The sequence below is a fragment of the Neophocaena asiaeorientalis genome, unplaced genomic scaffold, assembly GCF_003031525.2.
Source record: "Neophocaena asiaeorientalis asiaeorientalis breed wild unplaced genomic scaffold, Neophocaena_asiaeorientalis_V1.1 scaffold248, whole genome shotgun sequence".
Lineage (NCBI taxonomy): Eukaryota > Metazoa > Chordata > Mammalia > Artiodactyla > Phocoenidae > Neophocaena > Neophocaena asiaeorientalis.
In genome coordinates, this window is record NW_020185320.1 from 2,080,389 (window position 1) to 2,108,282 (window position 27,894).

A 27,894-nucleotide genomic window follows, 5' to 3' on the forward strand; every position below is an offset into this window, starting at 1 on the left:
ATTGACACTAATGAGCAAGTTCTTCCCACCGCTCTCCTGCCTGGAAGTGCTGACAGATCAAGGCAACAAATTTCAATTACAATCCCTAATTTGTGTCCGCAGAGTGTTTTTTACCCATGTTAGTCCTCTCTGGCGCATCAGTCGAGGCAGATCTTGGAGCTGCAGGAAGAGGTGGAGGGGGTGGGAGCGAAAGAGTCCATCACTGAGAGAGCGCGCGAGAGACCGAGGGAAGGAAACTTGGCGGGCGCGTCGCTGGTTCCTGGGATCCCAACACAAGCGCGAGAGAGGAAACGCCAAATTTGTTTTTGCCCGGGCGGGGAAGAGGGCAGATCTGGGCCTGCGGGAGGCCCCGAGAGTCGTTCAGATTTTGGTAGGGGAAGGAGAGCGAGTGTGTGCGTGTGCCTGAGCTTGTGTATATGAGCGAGGGGCGGGCGCCGGGCGGCGGGGATGGCCGAGAAGCGGAGGGGCTCGCCGTGCAGCATGCTAAGCCTTAAGGCGCACGCCTTCTCCGTGGAGGCACTGATCGGCGCCGAGAAGCAGCAACAGCTTCAGAAGAAGAGGCGAAAGCTGGGCGCAGAGGAGGCGGCCGGGGCCTTAGATGACGGAGGCTGCAGCCGCGGCGGCGCCGCCGGAGAAAAGGGCTCCTCTGAGGGAGACGAAGGCACTGCGCTCTCGCCGCCGGCTGGGGCGGCATCCGGGCCCATCCGGAGCTGTGCAGACCTGGAGCGGAGCTGCGGTTCCCGCGGAGCCGCGGGTGAGTCAGCCCCTTCCCGCCTAACTTCTTCCTTAGACGTCCTCTCCCGGTCCCACGGGCCAGTACTGCCGCGGAGAACCTGAACTACTGCGAGTTGTGGGCGTGCGCGCGCGCGGTGTCCCTGTGCGCCCGGGGCAACTCAGCCATCAGAGCGCTAGCCTGGGTGTCAGGGCGCAAAGCTCGCGCTGCCCTGGACGCTCTCGCCGCGCAACTCGGGTCACCCTCCAGACAGTAAAATGCCACTTTCAGCCTGGTTTCTCAGGCTGCTGCTGCCACCACCGCCCACTCACGCCGCGCCCTCAGCAGCTGCAGTTTGCGGCGCTCGGCGGCGCAGATCTGTGCTTTCCGCATCTGCCTCCCTTGGGCTTCCAGCCCCTGGGTGCTCTTTTTTCTTTCCTAACTTTTAAAAGCATGGGAGTGGGGGGAGCGACGGCATACCCACACCCCCGAAACCGAAACGAATGCCTAAACGGTTTGGGCAAACCAGGAAGAGGGCGGCATATTTGCAAACGTGGTTTCCCGAGGGGTAGCTGAGCGGTTCCCTTGCCTTCCTCTCTTGATTCCCGCTGCCAAGGCCGACGGCGATCCTGGGCTTGTTTTTCGTGCTCTTCTCTTCCCGCTGCTGCTTTGCTAAGAAGCTCCGGGCGGCCGGGGAGTTTGGCGAGAGCGGTGTTTGAAGAGCTTTCTAGAGGATGCCTCCGGCCGGGCCCGAAGCAAGGCGCCTCGGACGCCTATTACGAAGGGAGGCCCAAGCGCTTGGGACCAGGAGCCGGGGCGCCAGGCGCTTTTGCTCCGTGCTGTCCATGGCGTGGGGTGTGTCGGGGCCTGCACTGCGGATCTGGACTCGGGAACCCATCTCAGGCTCCGTTGGGCATGCATCCCAGACTCCGGCTGCGGCACAAAACTTATTTTGGGGCCTTGACCGGGCGGAAGCAGGGAGGGTGGGGTGGACGCTGGCCGCACGCCTCTGCGGGACTTGAGACTTGGGGACCGAGAGGGCCCTACTTGAAAGTCGAGTGTCCGTCCCTTTGGCTGGCGGAGCGCGTATTTACCCACCCATGGGCCTATTTGTTGTAAGGGCCGGATGGCAAGAAAGCTTCCCCTTTCCTCGCGGTCCTTTTCCTCTCCCCAGCCGCCCTCGGGGGTTCATCTCCCCACCAGGTTTCCCATTTCGAGCCCTCACCGGTTACCCCCTCTGCCCTTTGCTGCCCAGGCGGCTGTGAGGACGGCTTCCTGCAGGGCGCTTCCCCGCTGGCATCCCCAGGAGACTCCCCGAAGGGGTCCCCGGTGCCCGCCCTGGCCCGGCCCGGGACCCCGCTGCCCTCGCCGCAGGCCCCGCGGGTGGATCTGCAGGGAGCTGAGCTCTGGAAGCGCTTTCACGAGATCGGCACGGAGATGATCATCACCAAGGCCGGCAGGTAAAGGGCACGCTGGCGCGAACGGCCCCGGCTCTGGCCTCACCCCACCTCTTGGTGGGTTGGGAAGAAGGACCTGCCAGAGCGGTGGGGTCTCTCGTTAGCAGTTTCTGCAGACAAGGCCCCGGGTAGTGGTTCATTTTTGAGACTGGCTTTGCCTACCTAACCTGGAGTGCAGTCGGCCGGCGAGGGACACGGCCCGGCTGTCCTCTCGTTGGATGCTAAGGAGAAAATCGCTGTCGCCGCGGAGGCGGTAACGGTTACTGTTGATAATCCGCATGCAGGGTAGTTATAGATTCGTGATCATACTTCATATCTGTTCAGGTATTTATTTAGGCTTTAGTTATGTTTCTGAAATTAAGGAACAGATTATCCACCCCTCCCCCCGTTTTTAAAAAAACGCAGTTTATTCTTTAGCAAACTATCGTTTGCTTTTTTAGATTCGAAACTTCCAGTTGGATCTTTATCAAAAGATTTGCTGGCAGTATGAGAACGTGATGTGTTATGCTATTTTGATATTAGATTAGGATGAAAATTAGTGGAATCACCAGTAATACATGCTTAATCCCTGCAAAAACAATTGCCCCGATTTTTAAAAACCATTCTTTTTATAGATTCACAGTTACGTGATTACTTTTTTTTCTAAATGAAATCCAACAAATTAGCCTAAATTTGCTGAGGAATACCAAAAAAATTTGTAAGTTATATTTATTTTTTTGAAAGTGTGAAATTTGCACATCCGTCAGTTAGTAAAATAAATTGATTTGTTGCACAAATCATGTTAATGTGAGGGAGGGACAGAAATATTTGCGTTTTAGAGTTTTCAGTTCATTTAGTGCAGTGAAATCGGTGAATACTATCTTCCTTAAAAGAAACTTTAAAAAGCACACACAACTCTTTCAGGGAGTACACATGGCAAAAACCTGGATAGCATAAAAGTATCCAAACTTATTAGAAATTACAAAAACATTTTATTGAATCCATATGCTACCTTCTACATTTTCACAGAGCTTTTTATTAATGATCCAAATTCAATCTTCAACAACACAAAGCAACAGTTGTCTTATAAAGGATGTAGTTAAAGACCTTTACTCTTTATCTTACAGGTACACTGAAATAACACCAAAACAGCCAGCGTATTAAACTGTTCTCATGCCTAGTTAGGAATAATGGACTTTCTTTTCTCTGGAAGTGGTCTTTAATGGCTTTATTGTTATAGGAAACATTTCTGGTAAATAACAGTACTAAAATTTGTGTTATAGGGTTAAATTAGCAAAAATTAGATTAACCGGAAGGGTCCTAGACATAAATCATTAGATGAAAGTTGTTGGGTTTTTTTAAGAGAACTGCTTTATTTGTTTTTTTATATACAATAATTTGCTGCTGTATTCCTTGCTGCTGTGCCCTTTTTAAAAGATAGGTGCATTTATTTTAGCATCTCCTTTATATGCATCTCTGGGAAGCCAAGAGAAATGTGGATTTTCATTTATTTTAATTAGCAAATTTTGAGTAAGTGTGGTTAAATAAGAAAGTATTTTCAGGGTATGGTGGGGGAAGGAATGATTTGGCAAATATACATTGTGTTTAGTTTCTGCTTTCAATAAAGAAGTTTTACTATACCTTTCAAATTTAGAGCAACTTTTGCACTTCACCTTTACCATGCTGCAGACAGGAAGTCCTGTCTCAATAAAGAACATATTGTTTGGTTATGGCATGGCACATTGGCTTCTTGTGCTTTTTTTTTTTATAACCCTTTTAAAATTTCACATTATAATATATTTTATCACTTTTAGAAATTCAAAATTTCTATTTCTACCATTTGGAACACTTTATTATTTGTATTATTAAAGTTAATCTGCTTACCAAATTTTGTTTAAAAAATAAAGTGCTTTCTGTACCATTATTTCTTCAGTGTACAATTTTTTTTTTTTCGCTTTTAGCTATACTGACATTTCAGTAAACATGGAATGCAAGTACAGGGACAAATTACATTTAAATGATTCAGTTTTGATACATCCTGTGTTCAGATTCTTTGAATTACATTACCAAAGTGAATGTTATAAGTTTTTCCATGTGAAAAATACAGATTCGAGAGTTTTCTTTGCTTACTCATTCTTCAAGTGTAATCATAAACAAAAACAGAACCCAAACCAACTTTCCTCCCCTCCCTTATACATAGGCGCATGTTTCCAGCAATGAGAGTGAAGATATCAGGATTAGATCCTCACCAGCAATATTACATTGCCATGGATATTGTGCCAGTGGACAACAAAAGATACAGGTACAGTGATCAGATGGATACAGAGGATAAGAAAACGCTGGGATTTTACAGGATACGCCTATTTAATCTGTGCTGATTATGATATTTGTTTCCAGAAGCCTGTAGAATTATCAGATCCATAATCCAAACCCTGTCACTTCCAGTAGTCTAGATGGTGCCTTCTCTTACAATAAATGTGAAAAAAAAATTTTTGTTTTGCTTTTAGTAGATACAGAAATGTCTTTAAGTGTTGAGGAATTTTAATAAGGGGTCAGTTTAGTGTTGCTAAACTAAATGTGACTTTAATGTTGATTCACATTTTGATTAGGATTTTGAGGCAAAATGTTGAGTCAAGTTTGTAGATATACATAACAGTTAACAAATTGTTTCATTTTCTTCGTGGTTTTTTGGACATTTAAATAATTTCCCTTTATTGTGTTACATTACAAAATCATAGGCTTCTTCACAGGCTTTTTTCCCTTTAATTTGAGAAAATTATTGAAGATATTTTACAATTTAGAAAAAAAAGTCTCAATTCATTACTATATTAAGACATCTTTAAGCTGGCAATGAATTTGTTACCTTACTGTTGTTTTTTTGGCTGGTAGTTAACAGTAATTTTTTAAAAGTTTTGTAGTGTTTGGATTTTGAGAGAATATATTTATCTAGATATCAAGTAAAGTTGGAAAAGATACTTTCTTCAGTATCAAACCAACCTTTGCTTTCCCTTCTGCAAGTAAGCAAATCAACAGTCGTCAATGGCAATTCTTTTTATTTTACTGAGGAGCTGAACTGATTCACTTTGTTATAAAGCAGAAACTAACACACCATTGTAAAGCAATTATACTCCAATAAAGATGTTTTAAAAAAAATGCTAACATTTAAAAAAGGAAATTCTGAGTGGAAAATCGGAAGATGCTGCTTTAAATTTCTTTGTTTCTGTCTTTTAAATAAACAGCTAGAGCATTTAGTAAGTTTTTAAATGAAATCAGATTTGGTTTTTATTACTCTTTAAAGTTGTATCCCTTATTTTAATTAAATAATTCATTAGGGAGCTTTGCTAAAATTATCTACTACATGATAGAAGCTAGAAGGCATTGAAGTTTATTCTTTAAGTTTACTTGGTTTAAAATCCATATTCTAATTTGGGTTTTGCCCTTAGGAAGACAATGTAATTCTAATGAGCTTAGAAATTATTCCTTTTTCTTCTAAGTTTGTCTTCTATTTCTTTCTCCAGATCTCTTCCATATATTTTGGATGGTTTATTTTACTTAACTGATCCTTATTATTCACACATAAAGCAAGAAAAATTTCAAGTATTAAGATGCCATATTATAAAAGATCAAATTATAAAACATAAATTTGCTTTCACTTATATTGCTTCTCAAGAAAAAAATTGTTTTTAGCATTTGTGTTGAGAATGTTTCACAAAGAATATGTAACATGTAGCATTTATTCTCTTAGTGGGTGTGGATTTTTGAACTATTCAATATGCATAATTTTTCAAGGTTTTGACAGAGCATATCACTCTATTTAGTTTGGCAATAGCTCTATATTCATTGTGCTGCTTTTCTTGCATTTCTAAGATTTGCATTTTATTTTCCAACTTTTTCAACAATGGTAGAAACAAATATTTTTGGTGTATTCTCTGCTATCAAAGAATGGTATTTAGTGAAATGAAAAGTGATTGTGATTTATTAGAATGTAAAATTAATATTCACAAAAGGCCATGCACTTAGGAGCTTATTTATTGAAATTGCACTATATCAATTAAGGGGAATTGTTTTTATTATTATTCTTTATTTTGTGATAATGTATTTTTTCCCAAGAAAAGGAATTAAAGAATAGAAGGCATATTGAACTCAAAAGAGAATGAAATGTGTGACCATATTGAAATAGTGAGGCTCACCAGAGATATTATGAAACTGTTTCATACTATTTTAAAAAGAAATTTGCATATATACTGGTAGAATTCTCTGAGACTATTTGTAAATTGTTGCTTTAAATTGTATGCCATATTTTAAAACAAATGGAAGAAAAACATCGAAGTATATAATTTCATTTTCTACCCTTTTCTAAGTCAATCATCCATATACTAGTTTCTAGTTTTTGAATTAGTGTATTTTAAATTAACATTAATAAATGATGGTCTGAATATAAGATTAAACATTATTGTCTTATATACTACTTGAAACATTGTTATTTAAATGATTATTTTTATAGAGTCAATATAGTTGACATACACAAATAGAGTAAGATGTTTTGTCTCTTAGTTAGAAAGGTAATGTTAATTAGATATATCATAATTTTTAAAGTTTGATGTGTATTTTAATTAGTGGTATAAAAAATTTAAAGAATTTTCTTACAATAGTCAAAACAAAGAGAAATATAGGAGATAAAGGCCTATGTTTTATGATTTTACAAACTTAAAATTAAACAGAATATCCTCAGTTTATAGTGTAATAGAGTTAGAAAAAATAATTATAAATGATAATAGATAGAACTTTTTTCCCTATGAAAATAAATTTACTGAAAGTTCTGACAATTTCCCCTTGCCTTTCTACCATCTATCTCATCAGTTTGAACATAAGCGTAAAATGGGAAGTGATAAAGAAAGTGGGACACTTTAAGGTATAACTCTCAAGTATTTTTGAGATTTCGTTAAAGGGGAGATTGAGAACTTAGTTTCTTCATGTCAATTGAACATCCAGATGAAAAATGGAAAACATCAGAATACAGACAGAATGTCTAATGTGTTTAAGTGTGATTCATCCAAATTAAAACATTTGCATTTATGGTGGGAATAGTGTGCATATTTTTCACTAAATCCTTAACATACCACTTTGAGTGGTCAGTAGGTTACCACTGCTTCAGAGAGTTTTTAAAAAGTGCTTGAATTCTTATTTTATATGCATTGAATGTAAAGAGCAAATCGTCAAATTTTAGACTTTTTAAAGGGTGCAGATTTTGTCTGAGTCTACTGAGTTGGAAATTCCAGGAAAGCAACAGTTCACAAACTGAGCCTTGTCATTGCCTTCTAGGTATGTTTACCACAGCTCTAAATGGATGGTGGCGGGCAACGCTGATTCCCCTGTGCCACCCCGGGTGTACATTCATCCAGACTCGCCTGCCTCAGGGGAGACTTGGATGAGACAAGTGATCAGTTTCGACAAGCTGAAGCTCACCAACAACGAACTGGATGACCAAGGCCACGTAAGTACATGGCCTCCCTAATTTGCCTCCATTGGATGGCGTGGGCTGTATCTGTACTGTTCCTGCCTGAAGGAAATGAACTTTTCTAAGATCATGAAATTCCTCTCCTGGTTGACTAGCCTGTGCACAGTCTGCGCAAAATCTAGGTTATAGTTGCATCAGAGATTATGCCTGTGGCCGGAGTATTCTATGAAGCATTTAATAGGGAAAACTAGATATTGCATTTGTATTGGAATGAAAGAACCTCAGGCAGCCATTTTTAGCCAAAACATTTGTTTGAAATCCCGTGAGGTGCCAATTATTATACTCTGAATATGAATTCTTGGCACTTGGGTGAACAGTGATAATGATTTATTGTGTCCTGCCTGCATCCAGTTCTTTCTCCAGTGAAGCTCATGCTTCTCAATAACAGCCCAGGCTTATGCTGTTTGCGTGTTCCACCTGCAAGCTCCCAATTGTTTTGTAATGACATCTAAGTTGTCAAATACATTGTAATAATTCCTTTTCGTCTTAAAACTGCTGAAAAATGATATATATGCTAAAGCCAGCCATTTCAATAATATAGTCATTTTTAACACCTTATTAATTTTTACACAGTATTGTTCCTAGGCAAGACTACCCTTATTATTTTAATAAATAAGTAACTCTGGATACATGCTGATTTCCACTCAATGCTAGCATTTCTATTAGGTTTCTGTTATTTGAGAGGGTTTTGACTGAAGCAGGATTGAAATGCCTTTTTAAGAGCATATATGGTATGTAAAAGGAATACCAACTAGTTCATTTCTCAAAGGGGTGACATGAAGACAGCATATTTATGGGCCAATCTTTTCAAACAAAAATGCAAACTGTCATAAGCTAGTAATACAGCGATAACAGGATATGATTTGTAAGTTGCTAGATAATATCTTAAGCAAATTGACCTTAAAATGAAGACATTCAAGTACAAATTTCATTGTGGTACAGATGCAGCATCTGGAGTTTTAAGACTCATCTCTCTCAAACTGCCAGTACTTTTGTTTATTTGTTGCCTTTCATATTCTAAACCAGAATCAGAAAAGTAACAGTGTACAGTTTATTTCTGAATCCCACTTCATGCCCTGTACTTTAGTGCATTACTTTGCTTCTCTTCTTTTTTTTCTGTATATACATAGTCAGGTTGTAACAGTTATTTTTCATTTGATTTCAATGAAAGAACACTAGTTTCTTCTGTCTCATTGAGGGAGCCAACTGTGAAATTTTGCCGGTGCATCCACTGAGGAGTCTTTAATTTTTTTTACAGTAAAAATTTTAAAAATAAATGGCACTAAGTGTTACCTGTTTTCAACGCTTAAACATACCCTGCTTTTCTGAGTTCTATAGTTTGAGAATATATCTTTTAAAGAGATAGGTGGGTCTAAAAGCTATACACTGTCATATATAAGGAACAAACTGCTTTAAATAATTTAAATAAATATAGTCATTCTATAATTCAAATTCTTTCAGATCAAATTACTGGCTTTATATCTAATATCTACAAAATTAGATATAGATCTAGTAATTTATCCATCTGATTTTAACTTCATAATTTCACTAGACTTTATTTAAAAGAGCATTCTCTAGAGAAACAGAACCAACAGACTGTATAGATATAGTTATGCGTATATAGATAGATATAGATAGAAATAGAGATAGAGACAGGGGAGGGGTTTATTTTAGGGAACTGGCTCACACAATTGTGGTGGCTGGCAGGTGTGAAATCTGCAGGATGGGTGGGCAGGCTGAAGGCCCAGGGAAGAGCTAATGTTGCAGCTTGAGCCTGGAGGCAGTTTGGAAGCAGAATCTCGTCTTCCTCAGGGGACCTCCACCTTTTTTCTCTTAAGTCTTTCAACTGATTGGGTATGGCCCACCCACATTATGGAGGGTATCTGCTTTACTCTACTGATTTAAATGTTAATCTCAACTGAAAAGTACCTTCACAACGACATCAAGACTGGTGTTTGGCCAAACATCTAGGTACCATGGTCTAGCCAAGTTGACACATAACGTTAATTATCACACAGCATTTGTTTTAAATACAAAAGAATAGATTGCAACTTGAGCCACAATTGTTTATACCTAAATAATTATAACATTTCACTCTTAAAAAAATAAAAACATAGCAGAAAACAGACACAATCTATAGAAGTGTGTCATTTTCCAGTAAAATTCTTTTAAGGTTGTGACAGGATGTAATACTTTAAAAAAGGAAAGTAATTAGTGTGTGCAGGGAATAGGGAGAGAATAATATGTACCTGTGCATTTTGGAAGCGAGGAAATTGCTTTTGCAAATAGTAAGAATGTACATATTGCTTGATACTAGAGGAGAAGGTAGGAGGGAAAATGCTCTTTTCTGTTCTTTATTTAAAAACAAAGTTTTGAAGACTTTGTAAAATGTAGTAAGTAAGAGATAAGAAGCCATAGTCTCTGCCTTCAGTGATCTTCTAGCCTAGATGGGGGGGGAGAGGACAGGCACACAGGTGATCGTCATGTCAGTGCACAGCAGTGCAGCTGCCATATTGTTCCAGCCAGGAGACATTGGGAAGGCTCTGTGAAGAAGGTGTCTGTTGTGTTTCTTTGCTCAGTTTGGTGACCCTAAATAAGGTTAGATTAGAGATTAGGAAGTCATTTCTTATTCTATTGCTGATGTGATTCAGCGTCTGAGAAGACAGCAGTACCATTGTGATGGGACTAACTCAGCAGTCCCTTTCCTGATGCAGAGACCTCTCAGGGACTCTCACCTCTCTACCCTCATACAGTTGAGCCTCCCCACCCCCCAATTCTAAAGGAAGTGACACTAATCTCTAACCAATCAAGCTGTAGATTCAAATGCGAGGTAATTTTCTAATTTGCTTTCTAAATTAGTTTCCTACTTTTTGTCCTGTCAGTTCCCAGTTTTACTCTGCTAAAGGTGTACAAGTGTTCAACATGGTGACTTGAGAACTCCATGTAGACCTGGGACTTTTATTAAACACAGAGAGATTGGAGGAAACAAATTGTCACGGGGCTGTGAGTGGACCTAGGGCTGCACAAAACATGAGATTATGTGCCATTGTGATTTTCCCCAAAGTGATTTTCATCTTTCCAAACACCAAGAATTGTTTAGAGAGGAATACTGGTGAGAATTTAGAGATGTAGAAACGTCCCACCAGTCCACAGCTAATCTGTTTTTTTTTTTTTTCTGTTTAGCGTGTCAACTTTTTATTAAAGTTAAGAAAAATTAATCTTATAATTTTTAGGACTACACATGTATGTCTTATTTTTTAACATCTTTATTGGAGTATAATTGCTTTACAATGTGTTAGTTTCTGCTTTATGACAAAGTAAATCAGCTATTCATATACATATATCCCCATATCTCCTCCCTCTTGCGTCTCCCTCCCACCCTCCCTATCCCACCCCTCTAGGTGGTCACAAAGCACCGAGCTGATCTCCCTGTGCTATGTGGCTGCTTCCCACTAGTTATCTATTTTACGTTTGGTAGTGTATATATGTCCGTGCCACCCTCTCACTTCTTCCTAGCTTACCCTTCCCCTGCCCCGTGTCCTCAAGTCCATTCTCTAGTAGGTCTGCGTCTTTATTCCTGTCCTGCCCCTAGGTTCTTCAGACCTTTTTTTTTTTTTTAGATTCCATATATATGTGTTAACATATGGTATTTGTTTTTCTCTTTCTGACTTACTTCAATCTCCACAGCTAATCTTGAATGTTGTGAAGACTTTATAATCCCTACTTGCCCTTTGGGGAGACCGTAGTCAGCTTTGTCTTGGATTGTATACAAACCAAGACTGGTCCTTGGATTACCTGGGAGCAGATGGTCAGCATGCTTGGGTGGGGTATTTCCGTCTCACCATGTGCATGTTTCACTTGGAATTTGCTGTCTGGAGGGAAACATTCAGGTGAACGTTTCCCTGCAGAATTAGATAATTCTATATCTAAGGTAATTCTATATCTAAGGTGATGGTGCACCTTTAACCAGGGCAGGACTTGTACCCACAGTGCTGGTGTACTTTGGAAGGAAGCACAGTCAGGCATCTACAGCCAGGAAACTTGTCGGAGGGTCTGTTCTTCCAGCTGCTGTGGATTCACTGATACAGTCACCCTAGCTCTGAGTTTGTCCTCACCCTCTTCCCATTTCTGCTCGAGAATCAGATGGGGAAGCAAGAAGTCACAGGGGAGATTGCTAGATCTCCCTGATGGAAGGAACTTGCCATGGCTTAGAGGTCTAAGGTTCGTAAGCAAAAAACTTTGACTCTCTGGGCCTTGGTTCTCTCATGGGTTATATTGGAACCAGAGAATTTTGAGTGACTCAAATGAGCTGATGAATTTGAAAGTCCATATTTGTAAGGGGTGCTTCATACACAACGTCACACTTGAAACAAAACCCAGGCCACTTTGCTATGGAGCTTGCGACCCTGTGTAACTACCCTGATCCCTACCATTGAGAGCAAGTCTGCATCTGGTATCACCAAAAATGCAGGGAGCCAGGCTTTTGTTATCTGCTCCTTCTTGGTCCTTTGCTTGACTTGTTCCAACACTGGCATATAGGTCATGTAGAAAACTTCCAGAGTCAGCAGGTAGTGTTTCCCTATTGAGCTGTTTTGTAAGGGACAGGTGGTGTATCTGTCAAACTACAGGCACTTTACACCCATCAGATCAGAAATACGTAACATTGTGCTTCTTTTGTCTCAAACCTAGTACCTTTAATGTCGGAAAAAACTGTATTAACCTTCACATGGGAAAGCACCCCGTGTTTATGGACAGAGGTCCATGTGACTATCTATGCTACTAGGTAATGCCCCAAAGAAAAAATATCCTCCATGTGAACAGAACAGAGAGCACGGAACATGCAGATCAGATATAATTATTTGAGTTTCAGAAATGGGCATTATCATTGTGGTCTCCTTGTTTATAAGGCCAGTGGTTCTCCTTATTCTACTTGTTCTATTAAATAAGCAAAATATTCATGATGAATGGATAAAGAAGATGTGGCACATATATACAATGGAATATTACTCAGCCAAAAAAAGAAACAAAATTGAGTGATTTGTAGTGAGGTGGATGGACCTGGAGTCTGTCATACAGAGTGAAGTAAGTCAGAAAGAGAAAAACAAATACCATATGCTAACGCATATATATGGAGTCTAAGGAAAAAAAAAAGGTCATGAAGAACCTAGGGGTAAGACAGGAATAAAGACACAGACCTACTAGAGCATGGACTTGAGGATATGGGGAGGGGGAAGGGTAAGCTGTGACAAAGCGAGAGAGAGGCATGGACATATATACACTACCAAACATAAAATAGATAGCTAGTGGGAAGCAGCCGCGTAACACAGGGAGATCAGCTAGGTGGTTTGCCACCTAGAGGGGTGGGATAGGGAGGGTGGGAGGGAGGGAGACGCAAGAGGGAAGAGATATGGGAACATATGTATATGTATAACTGATTCATTTTGTTATAAAGCAGAAACTAACACACCATTGTAAAGCAATTATATTCCAATAAAGATGTTAAAAAAATATTCTTGAACACTTGTCATTATAACTTTGATAGTTCATTAAAAAGCAAATAATGGATAAAAAAAGCAAATAATGCTATTTTATGAGAATAACTAAGGCTTGTTTAGCATTCTCTTAAAATTTCCAGCGATATACTACACTCCTATAAATCATATTGAAAGTATATTATTTTTCTTGAATAATTTTCAGGTTACTATTGGCAGTTACCCTTTAATGTGCAAACATAGCCATGCCTCATCTATTTCTGTACCCTACCCCAGTATACCCCACCTTAAGTCATTTTGGAGATTCCATAAGGATATAAACAAATAAATGAAATTAAAATGTATATAGCTATATAGAGAAATCTGCTTGAGAGAACAAAGACTTCATAAAACAAGAACCCACTTTTCATTGACTAGTAAACAGAAACCCAAATGAATTTTTTTTCCTTCACTACAAGCCAGTTCACTCTCGTCTTCTTGGCTATGCACTGTATTTTTGTTTGTTTAATGTAAAGTGTCTTTTCCCAATTTTTAGTCTGCTCTGTTTTTTCCTGTCTGGGTTCCAATCCAGAATCACACATTGCATTTATTTATTTATTTATTTATTTATTAATGTCTTTATTGGAGTATAATTGCTTTACAATGTTGTGTTACTTTCTGCTGTATAACAAAGTGAATCAGCTAAATGTATACATATATACCCATATCCCCTCCCTCGTGTCTCCCTCCCACTCTCCCTATCACACCCCTCTAGGTGGTCACAAAGCACCAAGCTGATCTCCAGAAAGTAGGCATAGAGGGTTAGGGCTATTTCTTTACCCCACCTCCTCAACCTTGACAGTATAAAACGTATAAAGAAGAAGAAAACATTCACACACAATTCCATCATCCAGAGCTGTGACCACTCTTCATATCTTTGTATGGGTCCTTTTTACTGTCTACTTTTATGTAGTTATGATAAGTTGAAAAACAACTTGGATCCTTTATTCTAATTTAAGATTTAAAAAGAAGCGTTTCATTATGTGGTTAAAAATGTCCTAAAAGCGTTAGTAATGGCTGAATAATGTTGTATCCCACTGTGTGGACTTTCATTTACCTAACCAGTCTACTCATGTCAGTGGTTTATAGTTTTTCCACTGTTACAAATGGTGCGCTGCACATCTTTGTATATGAAACGCTTTTCTGGATTTGGAATATTTCCTTAGGATAAATTCTCAGAAGTGGAGTCTTTGGGCAGAAGGCAGTTGAACCATATCATCAGATTCCCCTAGCTGAGTCTGAGAGCTTTTGCATCGCCAGGCATCTGGGTTTTGGAAGCCTTGTTATGATGGGAGCACGGACGCTGGGCTCTCCAGGCAAACCAGAGACTTTGTGAGCCATGCATAAGTCACACCCTGGGGTATCCTTAAAATCCCTTTGCCCTTGAATAGACATGTTGTGGTCACCAACAAGGGAAAAAATGTTTCTGAAGAAAACCTTGGTGTGCAAATACTTATTTTTAGGGGATGGGTGTGGTAGAATTCAAATAATCATTTCAGTCTCACTCTTAGTTTTATTGTTTTGGACTCTGTGTTCCATTAGGCTCATTATAAATAAAAGGCTTATGAATTTATTCTTGTGTTTTCAGAAACAGAAAATCTGATGTTACATTCGTATGGTTATACTCAGGGTTCTGCCAAAATAGTGATTACTTTTATTCGTTTGTATCTTTATGCACACTTTGCAAACAGCTTCCTAGTAGTCTCAGTCCAATTTTGATATACTTTATTAAATTGGCACTTTCAGAGCCTTGGATATTTTTATTTCCAACTGGGATTCGTTTTGCACGTTAAATATTTAGTCAAGGCAGAAGTTGCTGACAAATTTGGCTTCTCTTTCCTTGACATAGATTATTCTTCATTCTATGCACAAATACCAACCGCGAGTCCATGTCATCCGTAAAGACTGTGGGGATGATCTTTCTCCCATCAAGCCTGTTCCATCTGGGGAGGGAGTGAAGGCATTCTCCTTTCCAGAAACTGTTTTCACCACTGTCACCGCCTATCAGAACCAGCAGGTACTGTTCTCAGAATTGGGATCTTTCTACCCATTTAATTTCATGTGCAGATTGAAAGCTAGCTCTTCTTTTCACTGTATCTAAATGTTATGAATTGTCATAAAGCATTTGCCATCCAGAATATATATGTATTGTAATAACAATTATTTATCCATTATTCCCCATGTAAAGCTACTCTAGTGAGGATTTCTTTAGACCAGAGTGTGTCTCATGACTGGCAGTGTAGGTTTACTTTACATTTTGAGACATTGAATCCTGATGTCATAATTAAAATTAGAAAGCATGTGTATTGACTAGGAAATAGACATGTAGGATATGAAAGTGAGTTGCGTCACAGGGCATGGGATTTGACAGCTCACTTTATTTTAAAGCTACCATCCATATATTATGGGAAATATTTCAGAAGCATTTATCCTATGCAGTCATTTTAGTATATATATACAAAAGGGCTGTTTCTTTCAAGATATGCTTTAATTGTGATAGAGGGTGATACATATGTTTATATAGTCTGAGAGATGAGCGATTGTGGAGTAATCCTTTCATAAAATTGGAAATAATCTGAAAAGTGAAATACTTCTTTTCTATATGAGTAAGTATATGTACTTCTTTAAGGCTGTGTCAAGCAGGTGGATAACTGAATTGAGGCAATTATTTGATCCATGCAATTCTGGCCAGTTTTCATAAGAAATAGCGATGGAGTTGAGGCTGATGTGGTCTGTGGTAGATTTTTTAAAAAATTTCAATGGTCAGCAGAATTATTTTAGGTTTCCACTTCTCTTTACATTTATATACATCTCAGTTAACAATTTTAGGCTTTATAAACTCTCTGTTCTGTTTTCTGTTGTTTTAAAGCTTCTTAGGAGATTTGGACCCTGTCCTGTGCGTCCTCCTTTAGGGCTGAGAGGCTCATCTGTTCTCGTCCATGTGGCGACACCTGTCCCACAGCCCAGGCTGTCCTGTCCTCTCATATTCACGTTGTCACACTTCTATACAGGTTTTTGGGAGGGAACATGAAATTAACCTTTAAAAGGGCTGGAGAGGGCTTCCCTGGTGGCGCAGTGGTTGAGAGTCTGCCTGCCGATGCAGGGGACACGGGTTCGTGCCCCGGTCCGGGAAGATCCCACATGCCGCAGAGCAGCTGGGCCCGTGAGCCATGGCCGCTGAGCCTGTGCGTCCGGAGCCTGTGCTCCGCAACAGGAGAGGCCGCAACAGTGAGAGGCCCGCAAGGGCTGGAGATAATTAGGAAGATATTCTTAAAATATGTCAGGTGTAGAAAATGTTTTTTATTAAAGGAAAAATATAATGCATGGGGAGAAAAGAGCAGAGGCATTTGTTACCCAGTTCATCTTTTTTCTCTGTCTGTCAGTCTCTCTCCAACGCACCCAATTAACTGTGTTAAAAGTGTATTTTCTACTAGCCTCTGTGATACAATAAACGAGCTGCAGTGGGCTTTTGGTACATGTTGGTGACTAACACCAATTCACAAATGTTGACAAATCAATTAAGAGGATGGAAAAATTAGAAGGAAAGAAAATTGATGATGAAAAACCATGTTCATTTGTTTAAACTTCCTGGCTGCTATTTTGAAGAACTTTTGGAAAATTGGTAAGCAGCCCATGCTTGGTGGCTACCAGCGTGGGCTCTAAAGCCTGGGGTGCTAGCCCAGTTCTACGGCCAGTTAACCTTATGATCATAGGAAACTTAACCCAGTATAAAAGAAACATAAAATTGGGATAATAACTACATCTAAGTTGCTATGAGAATTCAATAAAATAATATGCACAAAACTCATATTACAGCATACATGGTATGCACTCAACAGATGTGATGTCAGCAATAAAAATCATTATAATAGTAATTGTGAAAAACCTATATTTAGACAAGGCACCATTATATAAATATGTACTCTTTTTTAAAATACTATTTTAAATGAACACTTAAGTTATTAAATGTTCTTTAAAAATGATTTAAATGAACAGATAATTGAGCTATAATGAATTATAAAGAATTCTTTCAATGGCAGAGTGGCAGACATGGTGAATTACTTAGCAGACTCTTACATTATCTCATTTATAATGTAGTTTTATCCACAAACTAAGACAGTAGCATATGGAGTACACCTACCTCAGGTGTTGCATGGCTGATTGGCAGATGGTTGAGAGCATGCACAGCATAATATAGGGGGATTGCAGACGACTTTCCAAGGGTGCCTTTCTTTGCCTTAGTGTCGTCCAGCAGTGTTCATTTGTCCTTGGCCAAAATGGCACAATAAGAAAGAAGGATGTTCATTAACTTTGGAGATTCCACTAAACCAGGGAACACAGAAAACAAAGCACGATGTGCTGCTTAGAAAATAGGCTGTTAACTCCTTTGGGCAAAGTGGAGATCTGGTAAGAAACAAATGGGACTGTTTATTAGTGTCAATTTCAGGATGGTATGACTACAAAAAGTTGTTTTTAATGGAGACGATTAGACCACTTGCAAAAATGTTTCCCTCAAATCTTGGGGTCTTCCTGGGCAAAAATCTGGTTGTGAGTCAACAAATTACAACTGTAGTTAAAATGAAGTCATTATTTATTTCTCCTACATATATAAGATTGAATCCCATTAGAACCTTCAAGTCATGGTTACCTCTGGTTAGACATTCACTGTAGTGCTCTGACCAGGTCACGAATCCATAGATAAAAGAGGAGATGAGAGCCATAAAGATGATTCAAGGAGAGGCAAAATTAAAGGAATGTATATTGCCTATTTCTGAAGAAGGTTAACAACATTCGAGCGTATAAATGGCTGTTAAATAGAAGCTGGATATTAGCTGCTCCGCATCACCACTACTGCAAGAGAAACAGACACATGTCACAGCGTTAATAAAGGGAAGAACTTTAGTTTAGAGAGATTGTCAAACAAAGGGCAAATTATCAACAGATGATTCAGAATCTCCTTCTCCAGGGATATTAAAAGCAAAGCAAACTTTATCTATTACAGAGCTTGAACAGAGGCGGGGGAATGTCCTTTTCATAGCAAATGAATGTCTAGATGATTTCTGAAATTTTCATTTCTGAAATTTTCATGTAGCTTTGTTACTAATATAATAAAATACCTGAGAAACAGGGAAGAAGAACACAGTACATCCTCTGGCAGTTAATTTTGGAGTTACTTATAGTTCTTCCATCATTTCCATTTTTAATAACCTTCCTTGTCATTTATAATAAGACTTGATGTGATTTTTTTTTCTGCTCTGCAGATTACTCGCCTGAAGATAGATAGGAATCCCTTTGCCAAAGGCTTCCGAGACTCTGGGCGTAACAGGTGAGCCCTAGTGAAAAACATTCTGACTGTGATAAATATATTTGATTTTTTTATTGTGAATTTTCCATTACAAAGTAAACAGTTAAATTTACTGACATGGTTTTGAAATCACTTCTGATGAGGATTTAAATTTACTAATATCATTGAGCCTTGGATGTAACTTATTTTGGGTGTGGCATTTTGCCCATTTCTAAGGTTAATGTTGATGTGAAATGCTGGGGTGAAAACGGAAGTTCTCAGGGTGTACAGTGCATGCTGCCTCTGAAGGGGCCTTGTGGAAACCTGCCCCTCAAGATCCAGGGGCTTTAATATCCCAAATCAAAATACTCTCTGCATCTGCTCTTGGTTTAGAATTTGCTTAGTGATGTCACAATTATGTATTGATCTGTCTTCGAAATAGGACAGAGACTCTTGTTCACTCAGATTTCCAACTAGAATATGAGACTACTCCTCACTGCCAAGACAGCTGATGTTCTTTGGTTTCCAAATTTGTCTTGGCTCTACTGACAGCCACACACTTGTTTATTTTTTCTGTTTCGTGTTTTATGGTGTTTGTACTAAGTGGGAGAGCTACGATAATGAATTCCACTCTATTACTTTTTATCAAAAAGCAGACCACCCTAGTCTGTGTGCCAAGAGTTTTTGAATTTATTGATATGATTCTATCCCAATACAGTTCGGTGCAACGTTTTCTAAAATAACTGTTGATAGTAATAATAGACTAACGTTCTCCAGATGCCCTTTCAGGGTAAGACTTTGACTTAAATGTTTTTAAAAGCACTTTGTTTTTAAAAAATATTTGAGACATTTTTTATCACTTTACTCCAGAAATACTTCTTGAAAACTTGGTATTGATAGGCGGTGTCTACATGAGGTCAGAATCCCCGATTATCTTATTTTAGGAACAATTCCACTTAAAATTGTAGAGAGAAAACAATCAAGCAGTAGTGCAGACTTTTAGTTCTTTCAGCTGATTAGCTGGGCAATGTAGTGTAGACAGAGACCTTTTCTCAGAATAAACTCAAATGCTTGCAGAAAGACTTGATTTCATCTTCATATGCAATGATTCATTTAAACACCTGCCCTAAGCCTTAAACTTAGCACAGGCAGATCAACAAGACTGACTAATAACAGGGCTTCACTCTGTAGGAAGATTTGCAGGTATTCCTACTATACATTGTCTGCTGTATTGAGATTATTCTGTCATTTTAGATGTCTCTTTCCATGTGCAGAAAAACTTTGCTTGGCTTTTGTTATGTTGCATTAGCTTGTGGTTAACTTTGCTTTTCAGAGGAGTTTCTGAAAGTTGAATAATCTAGTAACTGGGGTGGTCACTGGTAAGGTGACTGAAGGAAGCCCCTGGGATGACTCCTCTTCTACCTTGCCAAATATTTTGATGGAATCTTCTTGTGGTTTTGGCTATAGCCGAAGAGTATTTATCTATTTATGACTCTTGCATTTCTTTCAGTTCTTTTTTTTTTTTTTTAAAGCAGAGAATAAATTTATTAAAACTCACTGAAACTCCAGGAGGGCAGCATTTAGGCTTGAGGCCATACATCCAGGAACTAAGTCCAGGCTCTCCTGTAGGATGGCTCTAGCAAAGACCTCACTGCTGTTGACATTGGGGGTTCACATGGCCATCTTTTTTTTTCTTCCACTTTTATTGAGATGCAATTGACATACAGCATGCCTAAGTTTAAGGTGTCCTGCATAATGATTTGACTTCATGAAATGATGACCTCAATAAGTTTAGTGAACATCCATCATCTCGTATAGATACAAAATTAAAGAAATAGAAAAACAATTTTTTTCCTCGTGATGAGAACACTTAAGATTTCCTCTCTTAATAGCTTTCCTCTATAACATACAGCAGTGTTCATTATACTTATCATGTTACACATTACTGTCAGTTCGTTTTTGAAGCAATAACTTTAAACATATTTTTAAAGGTGTATTTTGGGTAGTAGTCATAGCGGATAAGCCTATAAGTAGAAGTGAGATGATAAGATACATATTACAAGGTTTCAGGAAGAATTCTAGATAAGTCAGCACAATGAAAAGACATTAGTTTTTAAAAATTTGATCAGTGAAAAAAACTCAGAGGCATTGGTGAAAATAAACCACTAAGTCTCTTGTTTGGTACCGTGAGGTCAAATGCTAGGTTTGATAGAAATTTTTTCTTCCCTTTGGCTGTTTCAGGAGTATATAAGCATGGCATCCATGGTGCTTGCTACTGTTTATTGCCTGACTCTAAACCTTTTAAAGTTTTTAATGGACATGCAAAAAATAATAAATTATGTTTTAACACTTTTTAAAGGTTGTTAAAATTTTAAATTTTTATTTTACTCCAAATGTTTAAACAATATCTTAGTATAGGAAAAACATGTTGAACTTATACATAGCTTTCTTGTTAGTGAAATGAATAGTTTCACTTTTTTTCTCATTTAAATGACTTCTGCTTATCATAGAAAAGCTCTTCAGTGCCCAGTTTGGAATGCTAAATATCTATGAATCAGTATTCCCAGTTTTAAAAAAATCTGATTTTAACATTTTCCACTGATAAATGCAAAAGACACTTATAATGAAAAGAGAGAATTTGGTCAGCTTTAAAGATTTCTAACTTATGTATTATTTTCCTTTAAAAAAAAAGTTATCTGTAAGACCAGGAAGGTGCGTTGGTGCTGAGGACTTGGGTGAGGGGTGATATGTTTTCATAGAGAAAAGATCCCATGAGAAAAAATTCAAAATATTTCTTTAATACCCCCAGTTTTCTTGCACTGTTGTTACTGCTTTTTAATACACATTCTGTTTTTATTTTTCCCTAGACATGAAATAAACAAATTATGCAGGACAAAAAAGAAACTTGGACTTGTGATTTTTTAAAACTTTATAAAACAATTGAATTAAAAATTATACCTTCCTGGCTATTTATGGTTCTGCAGCCTATTTTATAGGAATCAGTAGCTTCAGCCCTTAAAAGCTCTCCTGCAAGACATTTGTTACGTGAAGGAGAATTTATGTGCTGAGAATAGTTTCATTCTTCAGTTAGGCCTTACGGTTGACCCTATAAAATGTTTTACTCAGGAAGGTACAAAAATTTCTTCTCTTTAAATACTTCAGGAAAAACATAACCATTTTACTAAATAAACTTGGCCATTTGATAGCATAAATTAGCGAGGTGATAAAATGTGGAAATTGTTCAAAAGCATCTTGTATAAATTACCATCTTGGCTACACTCCTGCAGGAGGTGTCTTTTATCTTTAACTAGATGGGAAAAAGTCTCCATTACTGGAGAAAATGAAGGCTTTTTTTAAAAAAAGTCCAGATTCAGCTCATAAATATTTTATAACTGTTTCCTGCAAAATATCTGAAATCCTTTCTAGAACTTGCAGTGTGAAACAACAGCTTCAAGAAAAATATCAATAGGTCCAAATCAGATCACATGTAGATCTGTCACCTTCAGAGCATCCCTTTAAAGCTTAGGGTTATATATTTGTGAGGATCAATAACTTCTCCCTAAAAATTTGGTCTGTGGGTTTGTATTTGAAGCATCATACAGTTTACACTGCTAAAGCAAATAATGCACTGATGGTCATCTCCACAGCTAATAAATTTCTAGGTCCCATAGATGCTCAGGACTTACCTCTTTGTAAATTCCCCTTGAGATCACTCCAGGACTACTTTGGTATCCTGAATATTTAAAACCACAATTACGAAAACTCATCTATGCGGTTTAACAAAGCAGTTTATACAAAGCTGTGTCCTAACTTCTTTAGCTTAAAAAAGCTTGTTTCTAGAAAGTCATAAAAATTGAGTATTAGTACAAGCTGAAAATAGAGTAATCAGCTAAACAGCACCCAGCGTTCATAAGTTGAGTATTAAATGAAACCTGCAGGTTATGTGGGGCTTTGGGACTGACCAGGCTGCCAACCTTCTCCCCAGTCAATACTTTAATGTACATAAAATATTGCTGAGTAGAGTGGTCTTGGATCTGGTTTGTAGTCAGCCACAGATAGCATGTCTCGTTTGGAAAAAAATCACTTCGTGGTAAACAACTTTAGAGCTAGGAGAGGGTTTAAAGCTTTGTATTCCAATCCTCACTTTGTGGGAAACTGCAGTCCAGGGAGCTTCAAACATTTACTCAAGGTTAGTGGGTTGTAGTCACAACCCAGTTCTCCTGATCTCCAATCCAGTGTCCTTACCACAAAATAGTCCTCTCTCTGGGGCACACCGATTCCATCCGAAGCCAGACTCTGTCCTTCATGCTCAGGGCAGCCCAGGGCAAGCAGCGGAAGATGGTTTTAGCTGCACGCACAGGTCACTTATCATGGGTCTTTAGAGAGCTCTCGCCATGTTGTATAGGGGGTGTGACTCTGTGAGGGGGTTTTCTGTAGTCTTAGTTCATAGCTCATGACTTGGGGATGGAGGGAAAGTAGCACGTGGAGTCTAAGCTATTAAAGATAGACCCTGTCTTTAATATAAGCATTAAATACAGATTATCTGTATTAAATAAAACTGTATCTGACAATCACAAGAGGTGTTCGTGTGCTGTTTGACACTCAGGAATCAGACATTTCCTACAGTGGAGCTATATATTTCATGAAAAGCACAATGTTACCTAGATTAACAAATTGCTTAGCACTGAGATGGTTGAGGAAATGGTGGTGAGGCCTTGAGAATGTGCTAGTTGAGTGAAGGGCCTCATTTCTATGACCTGGAGGACTTAGTTATCTGATGTATGGAAGTGATATCTGAATCACTTACGGTAGGAGATACATACATTTATTATGTATTTAGAGTAGTCACCCTTGTTTTAAAACATACATATATCCATGTAAGTAGCCCATAATGAAGTTATCCTGTCTCTCTAAGTGTCCATTCATTAAATGTATGTAGGGGCTTTAAAATAATGTCTGGTGCTGATACTAGCTCCATATACCGTAGTGCCCTGTGAGATCACCTTCCTGTGATCATCCTACAGGCTGGGCTGAGAAGCCAGGGCTGCCCCCTCTTCCCCAGAGCCCACCCTGGCTGCCCTGCGTGTGGTGATCATGCCTCTGAGAGAGAAGTCAGTTTTCTTAGGATGAGCGCTCTTCTCAGCTGGCTGCCGAGGCACCGAATGCTGGATAGAAATGCCTCTTTACAGGGCGTGCTTTTGTGGCAGAGCTCTCCGCATCAGAGGGAGAGTGGTGTAACAGGGAGAGAGGATGAGCTCCAGATCACAGCAAAGCCTTGGCCTCACAGCAGCTAGTATGGACTCTCTCCACCCCAACTTCCTGGTACAAGGGTACAGCTTTTTATCCCCTGAGATCAGCTAAGTTTTCTGAGAACATTAACAGGACAACCTGGGTGGATTCCATCCTCTTGTGCTCCTGGTGACAGAAGGGTAGCTCATCTCTGAACCATCTCTTTTTCTGTTTGTGCCAAGCTCCTCACCTGCCAATGTGGGGGGCCACTGTCAACACCAGCCGTGTTTTCTGAGCTGCTTATTATGGCTGCAAACTCCAACTGCTCCTAACCGAGCTTCTTGTGTTCACCCCCATCCTGACCCTTCCATTTAGAATGGGTTTGGAAGCCCTTGTGGAGTCATATGCATTCTGGAGACCTTCACTACGGACCCTCACCTTTGAAGATATCCCTGGAATTCCCAAGCAAGGTAAATCACAAAGTGTCCCGGGTCAGGGACTTCCCTGGTGGTCGAGTGGTTAAGACTTCACCTTCCAATGCAGGGGGTGCAGGTTCGATCCCTGGTCTGGGAGCTAAGATCCCACATGCCTCCCGGCCAAAAAACCAAAACATAAAACAGAAGCAATAGTGTAACAAATTCAATAAAGACTTTAAAAATGGTCCACATCAAAAAAAAAGACTTAAAAACAAAAAACAAAACAAAACAAAAGTCTCCTGGGTCATGTATACAGCCAGGTCCTGCCTAGATGCTCAGGCACTGAAAACTGCACAAGTCATTGCTTGTCCGCTATAATGGCAACCTCATTACCAACATCCTCCCATTACAGGATCCCTCTCTTTTCTGTCTGGTATGGGGATGGGCCAGGAAAATGGCCGTTGTGGTCAAAGGTTAAGTCTTAGATATTTTAGGCTCTTTATATATTTCATAACCTTTACTTTACCCTAAATCTCTTCTTAAAATTAGAGGTAGACTAGTTGGCCTCTAATTGGTAGAGTGGTACAACTCTAGTTGGTACTTCACAGATAATTGCCGATGCTGGTCCCGGTTTACCCTTTCTTGCCAGCTTCCTCTTCCTTCAGCAGAATTGCCTCTAGGCAGGGTTCTCTTGTATTTATGATGAGAAGGTCAGGCACACGGAGGCAACCTTCCCTGAGCTCCCCTTTGAGTATTTCCTACGAGCCCAGGGCTGGTGTCTCCTCAGAGGGAGCCGCATGGAGAGGGATGACACTTCCTTCTCTACTTGGTAGGTAGGACTCACGGCTCACTCCTGCACTCAGGCATTTTACGTCTGATCCTGCCCAGCACCCCGTTGAGAATTTAGCATTGCTGGGTTTTAGATAATTATCATTGGGCAGATTGGGCTTTTAGATTATTTTAAGAAGCTGTATAAAACACTGTCACTAGAGCAATGAAGGTTTTACGACCTATCCAGCCCATTGGAATTCTCTTCTCTCCCTAAGTTCCGTCAAGTTGCAAACATCAATCTGTCAGCAAATCCAGAGGGGGGAGTCAGCCGCCACCACTGTTATTGGTTGGATGCAGGGTTAACCCCCCTCTCTATTTCACAGGGCTGTTTACTTGCTGGACCTCTGCTCTTGTGTTAGCATGTGATTCACCAAACCATTTTCTGTTTGGAAATGAGATATGTATACATGTAGCCGATTCACTTTGTTGTACAGCAGAAACTAACACAACATTGTAAAGCAACTATACTCCAATTAAAAAGAAAATAAAGTTCTAGACGGTTGCCTTATTTCAGTAGCCCTGAGTGGTACAGTCATTGATGCACACAAGCTTGCAGTGGGAAGTTGCAAGTTTGTTTGAGGCAGGATGTATCTTTGACCAATTTGGCTCTTTTCTTTGAATTCCTTCTTTTTTGGCAAGAAAATATATTGCTCCAGAGGAAGCTCTGCTGAAAGAAAGAGTAAAAGTTGGATAGGGGCTTCCCTGGTGGCGCAGTGGTTGAGAGTCCGCCTGCCGATGCGGGGGACACGGGTTCGTGCCCCGGTCCGGAAAGATCCCACATGCCACGGAGCGGCTGGGCCCGTGAGCCATGGCCGCTAAGCCTGCATGTCTAGAGCCTGTGCTCCGCCACGGGAGATGCCACAACGGTGAGAGGCCCGCGTACAGCAAAAAAAGAAAAAAAAAAGGTTGGGTAGAAGTGAGGTGATGGAACTTTTGGAACAAGATACAGAGTAAGATGAAATTTATATTTTCTAAAGTTGCCAGGAAAGTCAGTATTTGTAGTGTTTATTATTAAAAAATGAGAAAAGTTTGAGAAAGCTAATTGAGGGAGAAAATGTGAAAATTCTATATGATAGTGTCCTAATATCTTTTGGGAAAAAAAAAAGTCACTCCTTGGGGAGATAATTTCCTTGAAAATATTGAGAGGATCTATGTTTAAAATATTTCAGTCTGAATTCAATTAAATTACAATTCCTGAGAGCGGAGACCATCTCCTTTTCGTCTTTGTACCCGCTCCTTGTAACAAGTCCGTCTAGCTCATGTGTACACAGTTGAAAGGAAGAGATGCTCTTTACATTTCAATTTCTTTTGTAGGAAATGCAGGTTCCTCCACCTTACTCCAAGGTTCTGGGAATGGCGTTGCGGCCACCCACCCTCATCTTCTGTCCGGCTCCCCTTGCTCGTCTCCAGCCTTCCACCTGGGACCCAACACCAGCCAGCTGTGTAGTCTGGCCCCGGCTGACTACTCCGCATGCGCCCGCTCTAGCCTAACCCTCAACCGATACAGCACGTCCTTGGCCGAGACCTACAACAGGCTCACCAATCAGACGGGCGAGACCTTCGCCCCGCCCAGGACTCCTTCCTACGTGGGCGTGAGCGGCAGCGCCTCGGTGAACATGTCCATGGGCGGCACGGATGGGGACACCTTCAGCTGCCCACAGACCAGCTTGTCCATGCAGATTTCCGGGATGTCCCCGCAGCTCCAGTACATCATGCCTTCACCCCCCAGCAACGCCTTTGCTGCTAACCAGACACACCAGGGTTCCTATAACACGTTCAGGTTACACAGCCCCTGTGCCTTGTACGGATATAACTTCTCCACATCCCCCAAACTGGCTGCCAGTCCTGAGAAAATTGTTTCTTCCCAAGGAAGTTTCTTGGGGTCCTCACCGAGTGGGACCATGACGGATCGGCAGATGTTGCCCCCCGTGGAAGGAGTGCACCTGCTTAGCAGTGGGGGTCAGCAGAGTTTCTTTGATTCTAGGACCCTAGGAAGCTTAACTCTCTCATCATCTCAAGTGTCTGCACATATGGTCTGATGAAGCCTTTAAGTTAAACTACATTGGAATCTGGCTAATGTATATTCTTTCTTCGTTTTCCTTGTCTTTTCTTTTTGGAAAGCAATATGAAAAGAAACTTATCAGTAGCTTGTAAAATGTACATATAATAGAAAATGAAGGCTCACTGAGTTTTTTTGACTTTCTCATGGTGAGATTGTAATTATCTTTGGTACATATGTATACTGTATATGGCATGTGGGGTTTTGCAGCCTACAAAACCACATCCTCCCTCTATTTTCCCCCCAGTTACACAGAGTATTGGCATAAATGTAGTATGTTTAACCAAAGTTCTCATACTTTTTAAAAAACCAAACAGCAAACTTAAAAGTTGGCAATGACACTAACCAGACTAAGACATATAACTTAATTTATCAGGAAAATGCTCTACACAGTTTCCTACTTGAGGGTTGATAACCAGCACACAGAGTCTTGTGATTTCTGTTATTCTTGGGCGCAATGTGAGAACCTAAGTCAGTAGAAGTCTTAGTAATAGTACTGAGGTATCTGTAATCATGAAGGTTTAGCTTTTGTGTTCCTACTTGCTCTTATTTATCACAGGTATTAGGTGACTTTGGTCCTATAAAAATTCATAATCCATAATAATTACTTTCTTAAGGAAAATGGAGAGGCTTGTGATTTTTTTCACTTTCTATTGGACATGTAAGAGGTATTTATTCATCTGCAGAGAATAAATTTCCAGTATTTTGGATTTTTTGCTCATTTTATTTAGTATCAAGTAGACTATTAAAGAATGTCCTATAGACATTTTTAAATTCCAGTTTTCACCAGGGAAGGAATATATGATATGACTGGAATGGCAAAAAGAAAATAAATCCACCTCAAATTCTTTGATTCCAATGAGAAATGTCTAGCTTTT

At 39.8% G+C, this 27,894-nt stretch overlaps 1 protein-coding gene across 1 annotated transcript; it reads left to right on the forward strand.

Annotated features, from left to right (window-relative positions):
- The first annotated feature begins 447 nt into the window (after window positions 1–447).
- On the forward strand, window positions 448–27,558 carry TBX18 (T-box transcription factor 18). Its single transcript, XM_024733723.1, has 8 exons — window positions 448–754; window positions 1,968–2,172; window positions 4,349–4,450; window positions 7,471–7,642; window positions 15,047–15,214; window positions 18,459–18,523; window positions 24,086–24,180; window positions 26,272–27,558. Exons 1-8 carry the CDS (start codon window positions 448–450, stop codon window positions 26,994–26,996), a joined length of 1,839 nt encoding a protein of 612 aa, XP_024589491.1. The 3' UTR covers window positions 26,997–27,558.
- The last annotated feature ends 336 nt before the right edge of the window (window positions 27,559–27,894 follow it).

Excerpts from the sequence above, each read along its gene's own strand:
- TBX18 (XM_024733723.1), top strand. The coding sequence starts at position 448 with ATGGCCGAGAAGCGGAGGGGCTCGCCGTGCAGCATGCTAAGCCTTAAG. Across the intron at positions 2,173-4,348 it reads ATCATCACCAAGGCCGGCAG|GCGCATGTTTCCAGCAATGA; the intron begins GTAAAGGGCACG and ends CCTTATACATAG. Across the intron at positions 4,451-7,470 it reads GTGGACAACAAAAGATACAG|GTATGTTTACCACAGCTCTA; the intron begins GTACAGTGATCA and ends ATTGCCTTCTAG.